This window comes from Arachis hypogaea, chromosome 19 (assembly GCF_003086295.3).
Source record: "Arachis hypogaea cultivar Tifrunner chromosome 19, arahy.Tifrunner.gnm2.J5K5, whole genome shotgun sequence".
NCBI lineage: Eukaryota > Viridiplantae > Streptophyta > Magnoliopsida > Fabales > Fabaceae > Arachis > Arachis hypogaea.
The window spans coordinates 57,977,446-57,991,876 of NC_092054.1; the positions used below are offsets into that span (position 1 = coordinate 57,977,446).

General features: G+C 33.9%; 2 protein-coding genes across 26 annotated transcripts; one reads left to right on the top strand and one right to left on the bottom strand.

Moving 5' to 3' along the window:
* Positions 1 to 9,342: 9,342 nt before the first annotated feature.
* LOC112775648 (MADS-box protein FBP24) lies at positions 9,343 to 13,303 on the top strand. Of its 25 annotated transcripts, none has more exons than XM_072226486.1 (8): positions 9,343 to 10,184; positions 10,468 to 10,537; positions 10,654 to 10,739; positions 11,124 to 11,199; positions 11,957 to 12,256; positions 12,357 to 12,431; positions 12,581 to 12,745; positions 13,077 to 13,303. In XM_072226486.1, exons 6-8 carry the CDS (start codon positions 12,405 to 12,407, stop codon positions 13,107 to 13,109), a joined length of 225 nt encoding a protein of 74 aa, XP_072082587.1. In that variant the 5' UTR covers positions 9,343 to 10,184; positions 10,468 to 10,537; positions 10,654 to 10,739; positions 11,124 to 11,199; positions 11,957 to 12,256; positions 12,357 to 12,404; the 3' UTR covers positions 13,110 to 13,303. The 25 variants fall into 25 exon arrangements, with proteins under 25 accessions (XP_072082587.1, XP_029151342.1, XP_072082586.1 ...); XM_029295509.2 differs by having other exon boundaries at positions 12,395 to 12,431; XM_072226485.1 differs by having other exon boundaries at positions 11,960 to 12,256.
* On the bottom strand, positions 9,596 to 9,940 carry LOC112775650 (E3 ubiquitin-protein ligase PUB23). The gene has a single exon (XM_025819439.2). The coding sequence runs from the start codon at positions 9,938 to 9,940 to the stop codon at positions 9,596 to 9,598; it is 345 nt and encodes a 114-aa protein (XP_025675224.1).
* Positions 13,304 to 14,431: the final 1,128 nt, after the last annotated feature.

The following is a 14,431-nucleotide window of genomic DNA, read 5'->3' on the forward strand; positions in this document are numbered from 1 at the left end:
AATTTTGCTTTAATCAACTGTTCAATTTCTTCCTTAATCTTTAGATTGATTTCTAGAGCAAAACGTCGGGGAGTTTGCTTCACAGGTCGAGCATTTGGTTTCAATGCTAATCGATGCTCTCCGAGAGAACGATCGAGACCAGGCATCTCATGATAATCCCAAGCAAAACAATCTTTAAATTCATGTAAAAGATAAAAAAGTTTAGTTCGAACAGGATCCGTAAGATGCTTACAGATATAAGTGATTCGAACATCATCAACAGATCCTAAATTAATTTCTTCTAAGGGATCTTGAGATTCAAACCCCGTTAAGTGATCATCATATTTTACTGGATATTTTTCAAAATCCAGAGGTTCTAAATCATATATGCAATCGAAAGAGAAATCAACAGATTCATTATGAGCAGAATGAACTTGATCATTTGCTTGGTTAACAATAGCTTCATTTTCAATACAATGGACTTCTGCTATTATATCAGCAGTTTGACCAATAATATCATTTGCATTACATAATAAAGAAAAACTTATACCATGACTAAATTCGATTGAAAACATCGAATTGTTACTACTAAAAGAAAATGTTACATCCCTAAATGATTCAACTTCATCAGAAGAATCAACTTTATTCTCTACTGAAGGGAAATTACTTATATAATTATTTAAAATTACCAGGTAATTTGAGACATCTTGAGCGTGTTCCATCGAATACCATCTCGAATCCATTCTAAGATGAACAATCCCAACTAGTTGGGGGCATATCTAGGTGTGGATAACGCAGCTTCACCGTCAGGCTTTCCAAAGAGAAATAGCAACCTTCACAGTTGAAAGAATTCAACACCCTGTCAACATTTAAAGGCTTCAATTTCGGACTATATACCCTAAAATCGACCTGTAGCTGTTGGACATACAAATTCGAATCAGCCTTGATAATTTCAGGTTTTCCATCTTTTGTCCAAAGGAGGACACTTTGATGCACAGTAGATGGCACAGCTCTAACTCCGTGAATCCAGTCTCGGCCCAATAAAGCATTATAACTTGCCCTTGATGGCACCACCACAAAAATGGTATTTCGCTCAGAAGATTCCACTTTCACCCCCAAAGTAACCAGACCTTTCGCAGGAGTCAGGAGTAGAAGTACCACTAAAGTCTGTCACAACAATGTTGGTGGGAACCAAATCATCAGGATGCTTACCAACTTTCATCAACATCCTCTCTGGTAAGAGACTTATTGCTGCTCCACCATCGATTAAAACTTTATTTACTTTAATTCCACTTAAAGTAGTAGTAATATGAAGTGGGTGAAGATGAGATTTTTGTTTTTCAAAAGGCCTCAGAAAACACCCTGGTTCATCCTCATATCGGATGAAAGAAAAAGCTTCTTCAACATCCATGTCATAATCTTCTTCAAGGTCGCCTTCATATTCACCTAAATATTCGATTGGAATAATTGAAATAGTTCCAACCATCTCATCATCTCCTTCCTCAAAATACTCCTCCTCCAAATCGGCATCCTTGTCTTTATCAGCTCCTGAAGTATGAGCTATCGCCTTGCCTTTCTCCAACTTCGCAGGGGAAGGAATACCCTTTGGGCATGTTTCTCCATCAAAGGGAAAAACTATTCAGGAGTGCACGGAAGGCGTTGCCCCCTTGCCTTTGTCAAACTAAGGGTTCTTATTTTGAGGTAAACTCCTTCTCCCTCTTCCCCTCCGGTATCCTTTGGCCCGACCACGTTGATAGGGATATTGGTTTCGAGGAGGCCTTCGATGTCTCCACCGTGGGTTTTACCGATATTGAGCATCTCGATTTTGGAATTCTTGACAATTCCGAATCCATTGAACTCCTATAGCCTGAGAACGGCTCATCGGTGCAATAGCATTCTGCAGAGGAGCCCTGGAACTTTATCCCTCTACTCGCCAAATTGGTTGTCTCTTATGAGCCTGCTCCTCTCTATGAGCCAATTATTTCTTCATCCTTTCTTTCTCAAAGATCGCTGCACCCTCAGTGTCAAATACAGCATTACATCGAGGACACAGAGATACGTCCCGATCTTTAATCTTTTGCTATATTAAAAAATCTAACAAACCATCCCCTGTTCGAGGATATACTGATCAGACTTGTGGCTCAAAATCACCTAGAGCCATATCAAAATCATAAGATATCCCAACTATATTTACTCCAAAATATGGTTCAACAAAACCAGCTTCAACATCAAAAGGATCAGCATCAACTTTCATTTCTTTTTTCCCATCATCAAACTTCAAACGTCCTTCCATAATAGCCTCCTGAATCAAGTCCTTGAAACGAACACAGCTGTTAGTCGAATGACTGGTTGCTTGGTGAAATTTACAATAAGGTTTTCCTTTTAAATCTTTCACCGAAAGTAAAGTTCTACCCTCAGGCAGAATTAATTATTTATCTCTAAGCAATACATCAAAAATCTGATCAGATTTTGAGATATCAAAACTATATTTCTTTCCACTCTTTAGTTTTGAATCATTCGACTTCTCATTACTAGGGAGCTTTTTAAGTAGAGAACAGACATATGGAGGACCTTTCTTAAGTTCAGCCAAATCAACCTCCGCTTCGAAATCGAACTCCTCATCCGAGGAATCCATGGCCACATAAGCAACCTTCTCCTTTCAAGTAAAAGGTTCATTCCTTAACTTCTGTTCATGCTTATATTTCTCCTTTTCCTTTTTCATAAGTTCGACCTGATGAACTCTTTCAGCCAAATGGGCTATGTCAGGTATATGCACATTAAGCAGTTTTCGACGCATATAGAATCCTAACCCTATAACTGCTATTTTCACTACTTCACTCTCAGGTAATGCACATAACACCTACTTCTAGCATTTTTGAAACGTATCATATAATCATCAATGGTTTCACCATCTTCTCGTTTCAAAGCAACTAGATCAGTAACTGCTACATTCAACTCCCCTCGGTAAAATTGGGCGTGAAAAGCAGTTTCCAACTGATTCCATGTCGTTATCGAATTTGGTCTGAGATTTGAAAACTAAGTAAACGCATTCTTCATTAACGAAGAAGGAAAAAACTTCATTTTTAAATTCTCGTCATTGGCTAGATTCACAATCTCGACCAAATATCGAGCGACATATTCAGTAGTTGACTCTCTGACTTCACCTATAAATTTTGTGATTATCTTTGGATTTTCACCCCTCTTGGCACTTCATCCATTTGAACAACTTGAGGGAAAGCAGACACAAAATGGGGCCGATTCATAAAACTAACGTTCAAACCAACTTGATTGAGTACTTCTTCCACAATTCTTGTAACTTGATAACGTTCGCCACCATGATTACCACGTAGTCGGGCTAGAACATCATCTGCATTTTGACCACAGAGAATTATCTGAGGATTCTCTCTGTTTAAAACATTATTTTCCTTTTGAAATATATTTTCGAATCCCTCATTATTCCCTGGTGCATGAAATTGTCATCACACTTTTCACAACTCCGCACAACTAACCAGCAAGTGCACTGGGTCGTCCAAGTAATACCTTACGTGAGTAAGGGTCGATCCCACGGAGATTGTTGGCTTGAAGCAAGCTATGGTTATCTTATAAATCTTAGTCAGGAAATTAATGATAAAAATGATTTTGTTTATGAAAAATAAATAACATGAAATAAATGGTACTTGTGATTCAGTAATGAGGAACAGGTTGTGGTTCCGGAAATGCTCTGTCGTCTGAATCTCTGCTTTCCTACTGTCTTCTTCTCTAAACATGCATGGCTCCCTTCAATGGCAAGGTGTATGTTGGTGGATCACCGTTGTCAATGGCTACCATCCGTCCTCTCAGATGAAAAATACCAGGCACGGTGTCTGCACGGCTAATCAACTGTCGGATCTCTCGTCTCGGATGAAAAATACTAGGTACAGCTACTGCACAGCTAATCATCTATCGGTTCTCACTAGTGTTAGAATAGGATCTCTCTATTCGTGAGTTTGAAGCTCGTCATAGTCATCAGCTCCCCAATCCTACTCGGAATACAACAGACAAGGTTTAGACTTTTCAGATCCCAGGAATGCTGCCAATTGGTTCTAGCCTCTACCATGAAGGTTCTGATCTCACGGACTTGGTCTGTGAATCAGAGACCCAAGAGATACGCACTCAAGTTGTCGCCCAATGACTACGTTGAGCTCAGATAGAACGGGAGTGGTTGTCAGGCACGCGTTCATAGATTTGAGGATAATGATGAGTGTCACAGATCATCATATTCTCTATATTGAAGTACGAGTGAGTATCTTAGAATAGAATCAAGCGTGATTGAATAGAAAACAGTGGTAATTGCATTAATCCATTGAAACACAGCAGAGCTCCTCACCCCCCACCTATGGGGTTTAGAGACTCATGCCGTAGAAAATACAATATGAGATGTAAAATGTCATGAGATACAAAATGAATCTCTAAAAGTAGTTTTTATACTAAACTAGTAACATAGGTTTACAGAAAATGAGTAACCAAGTGCAGATAGTGCAGAAATCCACTTCCGGGGTCCACTTGGTGTGTGCTTGGGCTGAGCATTGAAGCTTTCACGTGAATAGGCCATTATTGGAGTTAAACGCCAGCTTGGGTGCCAATTTGGGCGTTTAACTCCAGTTTTGGTGCCAGTTCTGGCGTTTTACTCCAGAAAAGGGTCTCTGTCTGACGTTTAACGCGAGTTTGGGCCATCAAATCTCGAAAAATGTATGAACTATTATATATTGCTAGAAAGCCCAAGATGTCTAATTTCCAACGCAATTGAGCGCGCCCCAATTGGGCTTTTGTAGCTCTAGAAAATCCACTTTGAGTGCAGGAGGGTCAGAATCCAACAGCATCTGCAGTCCTTTCTCAGCCTCTAAATCAGATTTTTGCTCAAGTCCCTCAATTTCAGCCAGAAAATACCTGAAATTACAGAAAAATACACAAACTCATAGTATTATCCAGAAATGTTATTTTTGCATAAAAACTAATAAAAATATAATAAAAAGTAACTAAAACATAGTAAAAACTACCTAAAAACAATGCCAAAAAGGGTATAATTATCCGCTCATCATTCCCCCTGACATCATGCCTTTCACCTTCATCATAATCAATGATTCGAGCAATCCGTTCAACTTGCCTTGTAAGACGTTCGAATTTCGATTCGTGATCAGCCATCATAAGGTTTAGAATTATAGTCATTTGTTGAGTTAATAAGTTGACTAAATCATGATGACTTTCCTCTACATGTTGTTAAAATACCGCCATGGAATTAAAGGCATTCGATGTAGAGCCCATATTATAATCACGAGAAAACTCAGAATACTATTGAGAATTTTGAGAATTATTTACTCTATTTACACATTCTCGAAACGAACAGGATGAACAAAACCACTCACCGGTAGAGTATAACCGGGAGGAAGGCCATATGGAGGCCAACCAGTGGTTACTGGAGGCTGTACTGGTGGTAAGTTACCACGTGAATGAAAATTACGTCCAATATTTTCAGTTTGTACGCTAGTAACCACCGTACTTTCACTCACAACCAAACCTTCCGAATGTGAACTAACGTCCGAAGATTGCACAGTTACTGGTATATTGTCGCTGGTGGACAAACTACCATTCACATTTGACACTTCATCAGCCATGTGAATAATCTTTCCACTTCTCAATTGCATACACCAAATGACACCAAAAAACTTTTGACACACTTCAATTTAAAATTGTTCCACCGGGCGTGCCAATTTGTTTTGTCGATTTTTAGCAAATCGATGGTTGTTCGATTCTAATGGTCTAGGAGCGAAACCAACTCCTCTCTTTGCAGGTACCAGTTTTTGATAAGTCCACCAAAGGTTCTCGAATTAGACAAGTATAAAGATAGGAAAAAAAAGTTCAAAAACTGCAAAAGGGTAAAGAAGTGTAAAATAAAGGATTTGATAGGTAAAATTGACTGAAATCGAAATGGCTTGCATTGAATTTTAAAGAAAGTAATTAAAATGCCTTCGATTGGATCAAAGGACTTTAGGCATAGAAATTAAAGGTACTGAAATGTAAATTGAACATGAAAACTAAACAATACTTGAAAGATAAATTTTCTTGAAAAATGAAGTTTTGCAAGAATCATAAATGAAAGTAAAGACAGTGGAAGGAACCTTACAGAAATCGAACTCGAACGCAAACTTAGGAATTTGCTGGGATATGAGTGTGCTTGAGTGTATTTTTCTGAAAAGAAGTTCCAACCCCTATTTCCTAAAACTTAGTAAAATTTATAACCCACTTTCATAACCGACTATTAATTACACGACGCTGCCTTGTATGCGAATTCTTAGGTAACTGTTCCCGCTCCTTTGCCCATGAGCGTTACTAGTAAATTCCTAACTCAGAGAAAGCCTTCGACTTCCCTACTCGTGTAACTGCTCGATTCTCCTTTCGAAAAACTATTCGATTCTTCATTCGAGTAATTGTTCGATTTGTCAAGATATTGAAATTGAGTCAATGTCCAATAGTTTCCACTTGACGCTTGCACGTGCCTCTTTTCGGCCTCTACTACCTTCCTGACCCTTCACAAGCATTTTGAATCAGTTTAATCCTTCGAAAATAATTATTTCGACTAATAGGTAACAACTTTTATCAATTGAAATTGGACTATAAAAGAAGCAACGAAGAATGGCTAAAAAAGTTTGTGGCGGTTGTGGCAAAACCGTCGCTAAAAACCGCAAAAGTTGCCAGCGGATGATTTTTTGCCGCACTGACCGCTGCAAAATGTCTTTCGTGGCAATTTTGATAGAACCACCACTAAATCTTCACAACATTGCAACTACACCTCATTTCACTGTGTAGCCGCCACTAAATTTCTTTTTAGCAGCGGTTTCGTCGAACCGCCGCAACATCTATCGCTATCTATCGAAATTGTTGTGGTGAGTAGTTTTTTCTACTTGAGTACTTGATACGTTCTTCTTTCCTTTAATCAGAAGTTAACAATTGAATGGTGTTCCGGATTTATTCAATAACTAAATTAATCTTTAAATTTTTAAACTAATTAAGTTGGCCTTTAATTTGAAATTGCGAATTAATTAGCTCATAGTTAGTTATCTAGTTAATAATGTTAACAAAAAATTGATGAAAAATATTAACTATGACGTGGCATGTTATTATTAGACAAGTTGGACGAAGCTAATATGCATGGAAAATGTGTTTCATTAATAAATTTGATTATATATAGTAGAATAATTAAAAAAATAGAGATCAATTTAATAATTATATTTATTTAGTAACTAATTTTAACAATTTTTTATATTATTAAATTTTAATATTATGTTGAGATAACTCATAATTAAAAAAATTGAATATTAGTTTTTCTTTTATGACATAAATGGTTATATATTTAAGTAGAGTCTATAGCGTCTATAATTATATATGGTAATTATATAAATATTGTTAAAATTAAAGTTATATTTTTTAATATTTTGATAATATTTTTTCTTTTATTTTTCAAATTAAAAATATTATTAAATAATAAAAATATATTATTTTAATTTTAACAATACCTTCGATTTTAAGGCACTATAATCACCATAACATACACCACTTACTCATTGCATATTAACTCATGTACATTTTTAGTTAAATATTATTTTATTTAAAATTTACAAAATTCTCATAATTGCTTGTATCTCTATTTTAGAAACAATTTTTTTCGTTAATATTTACAAAATAAAAAAATTTATAATTATTTAATTAATCTATAAGTTTAAGTCTCAGATTTTCTGGCTAACACTGTTGAAAACCCTACTTTTTGCATTGGATTTATTTGGATTAATTGATCAGAAAACAAACAAAAACAAAACTACAAAAGTACGTAGCCGCGTACACGGCAGGGGAAGAAGCAGACAATTTGAATGGCATGCTTAGTGCTTTGTTGAATGGGTGCACATGCCTATGTGCCCTAAACTATGCACAACGTAACACTTATTATTATTATTATGGACGTCCCTTCTTATTGTTTTGTGTCATTTTAAATTTGAGACCAAGAAATTAATTTGAGCTAGTCAACTAATTAATTAATTAATTTAAATAAATGTTAGAGATTTAAATTTTATCTTGTGTGTAATAATTTATTAATCAACTAATGATAAATTTTTAAATAAAATTTTAATTTATAATAAATTAATCATTGATCTATTGAGATATAGAGATTTTAGAAAATAAAAAAAAAATTGAGGCTGGGATGCAACATTATTTATTGGCTGATTTGTAAAGCATTACATGCATATCTAGTTATCCACCAATAATAAACATATAGTACATCAAAGCAATGCAACTCATTTTCTATGATTGACTATACTTTATCCGATCCATCCATGAATAAGTGTCTTTTAATTTTATAACTTTCGGCTGAATATGTCATATCAGCTTAGGATTTTAATATAATATTAATTAATTTTTTATTTTATTTATTCTTAGTTTAATAATCTCTTTCAAATTAAACTTATTTCATAAAATTGTATAATTTCAATAATTTGTTAATGTATATGCACAGAGGGAGAGGATTATATTAACCTGCTTTTTTTCGTATTGTCTGAATAAATGAATTTTTGGTTAATAGTCAAATTTGTCTCTGAAAGATTATTTATTTTTTAAATTAGTATTTAAAAGATTTTTTTAGTTCTATTAATCTTTGAAAGATAAAATGTAAGTCAAATTGGTCCTTTCGTTAATTAGATGATGACGTGTCACATTAAGTGCTACGTGGCATGATGACGTGTCAGGTCAGTGACACCTAACACGCCATGTGTCACTTGACATGTAAAAAGTTATTTATAATAAAAATAGTCCCTGAAAGTCCAGAGGTAAGTTATTTTTATCCCTAAAATTTTAAAAATTAATCAAATTAGTCCTTATATATATTTATTTTATTTTTTTCATAATATTAAATTTAAAATATTTTTTGGTAATACTAATTTTAATATTATCTTTTAGACCTTAATGAACAAAATTCTCTTTACATAAAATAATAAAAATAATTAAATTATTATAAAGTTATTTTGTTATTTGTATTTTAAAAATTTATAGTTTCAAATCGTAATTTTTTATAGTGAATTCTTTTTATTTAAACGAGTTTATCAAATTACTGTTGATTATATATTTAAAAATTTAATATTTTAAATCTCACTAAATAATATAGTAATTATTTTAAAATTATAATTTTTATCACTACAAGATTTCTGTTTATTTATGGCATTTTTTTGTGGAGGTTTTAGAAAATCTCCACAATATATTTTATTTATGGCAAAATATAAAACCTCCATTAATTAATACTAGTTTACATTTTTTAAGCCCAATTACCCAAACAAATAGCCTATCAGACTCTAACCTACTCTAATTAAACTCAACCACCCTGTCCAAAAAAAAAAACTCAACCAAATTTCACTATAAACAAAAATTTGTCCAAAAAAGTACAAAGAGAAAAAAGAGAGAACTGAAACCCTAGATCTACTCGCCGCCGCCACATTCATCTCTTCGCCATTGTCACCGTCAAGTCGACGTAGCGTCTGAGATCAGAGGGAGAGTCAGCTCGCCGCTGCTGCCATTCATGTCCTCGTCGTTGCCGCCATCAAGCTTCTACGTCAATGTCCTCATCTTTGAGGAGCTTTGAGATCTTGTTTTTGTTAACCGGTGCTTTAGATGTGGGAATTCTTTCGATGCCATAGAAAGCGTTGATGGTACACCATGACTGAATCGATCGGCGAAAAGTGTGGTTTGGAGTTAGATCGGAGAAATCAGAAGAAGAGAGTTGTTGCTTCGTTACGGAGCAGCTCTTGTTCTTGCCGAAGAAGAGCCATGTCTCGATGCTCTCTCTGTCGTAGGTGATGCCGGCGGAGACGGTTACAGGATCCTTCATGATTTCAAGCGAGATTGGGCAGAGAAAGAACGGAGGAACATCGATCTCATTATCCATACTCTAATGCTCTATGGTTACAGGCTTATAATATTATTATTATTATTATTTTCTCTCTCTATTTATGCAGTGAGAGAGATCTTGCTGCTAGAAGGTGTTTTATTAAGAAGAGTAGAGATAGAGAACGAAAAACGTTTGCTGAGAAGAGCTTCTCAACAAGCTCAAGTTTTTTAGATTAATTTATTTAAAAAAAATTGTGCAGGAACTAATATTCAAACAAACAAAGAGGTTGTGATTAAGCTTGGTGAGTACTCTGATGTACCTAAGTTAATGTTGAAAAATCTGCCTCTGTAGTTCATTATTATTAGCTATCTATCTAGTTGCATTAATGCTAATTACTAATTAGGTATAGGTATATCATAGTTGCAGGTACTTGTGGTGGAGGTAATTAATTTATATAGTGTTAGGAGGACCTTGACTAGTGAGTTGTCGATTACTACATCGTAATGCATTACATGTTGAGTGAAAACATATATTTGTTCTTTGTGATTCTATCTGTTGATTTAGTACTTTGTGATTGTTCTTAGGCATTCTTGGTGATAGTTCAAAATAAAAAACGAGTTGGTTACACATATGAGTTGACTTTAAAGGTCAAAGGTAAGTCACTATCAATCATTTTTGGTTCAGAACTTCAATCTAACTATTAATTTTTAGTGTGCATTTCAACTACTTGCCTTTTTTAAATCGCACACTGATTTGCGAAATTGAAATAGGGGAATTGAAATTGAGAGGAGAGAAGTTGGTTGGAGGCCATATAAATGTCCCAGAATTCTTGTTTGGTGAGTTGGATGACTTGCAGGTACTTGTTATGTTAATATTTATTTGAATACTTTTGAAGCACTGATAAAATTGAAAAAGGGCTTACTTCTATGTCTAGCTTTTAGCTTTGTTTTTTGTATCTATCATCCATATTGTAGTTTGTCTTTTTGTATTTGGTCAATGACTTGATAGTCTTCCTAGAACTAATTATTATGACATAGCAAATTGGACAGCAACACTTTCTCATGAGGTGCATTAGGAATTTCTCAATACACCGCATGTCTAATTGTTTTTGCATGCCTTAAAACTTTGCCAACTATTTTATTCTATAAATTAAAAGTAAAAGGCTCAAATGATAACAATTGGTGTGCTTAATAGTTTTGTGTTCAAATGATAACATGAGATATTTTGTTACTCCTTTCAGATATTTTCTTTTGTCGTTCTCTCCTTTATAAGAGAACCTCTGTTAGCAAGGGAAGCAAGTAAAGTAAGTAAAATGAGTAAGAATCTATTTATTGATTTTTTTAGCTACTTGCAAATCATATTCTACTGTTCATTAGAGTACTCAAAATTAGAAAAGAAAAACACATATGCATCAATCTTTATTAAGTCTTGACATAACTATTTCCCAAAATTTTTTTAGATCATTAATAAATAGAGATCAAACATAGGAACAAACTTAAAAGTTACCTTGCATAAAATTTAAGTTGGGCAAGTGACAGTAGCTGAAATTTGAATACTTATAATTTAGTTACTAAAAGTAGTGAATTTTATACCGAAAACGAGTCACTTAAACATCCTCATTCCAGCTTTTTGGTAACTTATGGTGAATATATACATTAGTATTGAATCCTGCTAGTAATGGGAACATTAATTTTGTTGGTTTATTAGAAAACTTACAACTGAAAAATTGGCCCTTCATTTTGTGAGCATAGTAAAGATAAGATTGATACTATCAAACAGAGGCTTGGATTTTGTTTATTCCAGTTCAATAAAGTTTTTTTTCTTATCCTCACTCTTATTCCTATTTTAGTGTCTTCTTCTATTGTTTAATTTAATTGATCATATTATCCTTCAATTTCTTGACAGATAATATGTTTTGGCTCCTTGAACTATTTTACTTGTTGAGGTTCTTATGTTTCTCTTTCTGTACATATAACACATCTATAGTTAGAAAATTCCAGTTTATAGATAAGGAGCTCTGATTTCAATTTTACTACTCCTAAAATTTTCTAATTTCACGCATTGCTTCCTAAGTAGCTTAGCAAAGAAGGAAATCGTGGGAGAGCTGGTTAGGTGAGGTGTTGACTCGGATCTACTCTCTTCCTGGCTCCTTCTGTGCTTCTTTCTTTCAACTGTGGAATAAAACATGAGAAGGGGAAAGATAGAGATAAAGAGGATAGAAAACACGACGACGAGGCAAGTGACGTTCTCAAAGAGAAGGAACGGACTCTTGAAGAAGACCAATGAGCTCTCTGTCCTCTGTGACGCCCAGATAGGACTCATCGCCTTCTCCAACACTGGCAAGCTCTTTCACTACTCCTCTCACCCCTACAGGTATAATCTTTTTATATTCCTTAGGACTTTCCTCAATTCTATCTACTTATCCTATCATATTTAAATATATATATGAACGTCAAATTAATATTTTGGTCAGGATGGATCAAATAATTGAAAATTACCAACGATCTACAGGACTCACATAATGCGCCATGGACATGCCCATGATCAGGTAGTTATATGAGACTAAGGTGCTCAATTTTCTTTCTAATCATATAGTATAATGAATGATTTGCATGTTGGTTTTTGTCATCAAATCATCCATTTCAAAAAATGAGATACATAAAAGTTATAATTTTAATAATATCATCAATTTTGTAGGAAGATTTATTGATTGAGATGGCAATGCTGAGGCATCAAAATCTGAGCCTTGAGATGGGGATTCAGCGCTACCTTGGAGAAGGCATAGCTTTTCTCCAATACGAAGAATTGACTAAGCTTGAAGGAGAACTTCAAAGCTCTGTTGCAAGGGTTCGAAAGCGTCAGGTATATATATATATATATATACACACACACACATGTGCATTTCGAAGTGTTTTTTTTTCTTCTTCACATAGTTTTTAGAAATTTGGTGACCTAAATGAGCAGATACACATACTAATGTCAAAGAAAATAAATAAATAAAGTGATAAGGAGGTTTTTTTGCAAAATGTTTACTGAAGATAATAAGGTATATATTGCGATATGCGTGCATTACATTTCAGACAAAATTAAATGTTTTCATCACTGATCAAATACTGATTATAATTTATATAATTAAGTCAACTAATGTCAGAAATTAGTTTATGTACTAATTTGCCCTGTTTTCCTTCTCCAGGAAAAAGATTCTATGCTCATCGAATTTGTTTAGTCAAGTCAGATATATTTCGAGCAAGGTTTAATGGTGGTTACAGGATAGGCCTCGAGTATCCTTGAAAAATTTTTATAAGTTATTTTCTTTTTCTTTTTAATTATGTATGAAGTGCAGATTAACTGTGATTAAGCTCCTTTTTTTCCTTGTAAATATTCAAATATAAACTTAATATGAAGTGCAAATTTATGGAAGATTATCATATAGTTATGATCCTAGGATAATGTTACCTTAGCTAGTGTAATATTATCTTGCTTTTGGTTGAACTGGTTTTGGTTTAATTTATACTAAGAATTTTGTGCTGGGATATCTTTGTTTTGTACTTGAAATTTTGTAAATCCACTACCAAGAATCATACTCTATCAATGTATTAATATTTCAATTATTTACTTATATTTGTATAGTTATGGTTAGTTAATATGATTAGTAATGTGACTTGCTAAGAACCTCTTTTTTGGCAGTGCTCAAAATTAGGAATAGCAGCCTGGTAGTGGTTTGTCGTTGTTCAGTTTGTGGCCTTTTTTTTTAAATTTGAAAATTAACTTTGTGGGGGTTTTAAACCGCCACAAAAATGACACAAAACAGCCAGAATCTATTAACTCAAAACCCCCACAGAACAGCAAAAAAACCGCCACTAAATAACGTCGTGGCGGTTTTCAAAAACTGCCACAAATAAGCTCGTGGCACCTCCAATTTTGGAGGTTTTAGAAACTGCCACAATTCGTTTTGTGGGGGTTTAAAACCGCCACAAAACACAAAAAAAATCGCCACAAAATGGCAAGAATCTTGTAATGTATTATTATTTAATTTATATAATAGAACTCAGTAATTCAAAAATCGATTTGTGAGATTACTTGTTGAATCTTAATATTATTTAAAATAACAAACACCCTAGAATGTACATATTTCTTGGAATGATTTTGGCTACTCTCATTGGTGGCTGGATCCCTTTTGATCATATGTTTATCCAAGTAAAGCTAGTAGTGATGTTAAGTTATGTTATGTTTGAGCTGTTGATAGACTTTTGAGATTGAAAGAGTTGATTATATTAATAATGAACTGAATTTATCAATGAAATGAGATATTTCAATTTAGTGTGTTTAATTCAACATATAATTTATCTATTGAACACACACAGACAATAATACACTTTGAAACTGAAGTAAGATGAGGATCTATCTTCTATTGTTCATAATAATGTTAATCAAATCAGTCAATTTATCCATTATGCCTAATGGGTTGCTAAAAAATGTAAATTCATATATTATAACACATTGTCTTCATTAATAAGCATAATCATTATCATAATATTGTCTCAGTAG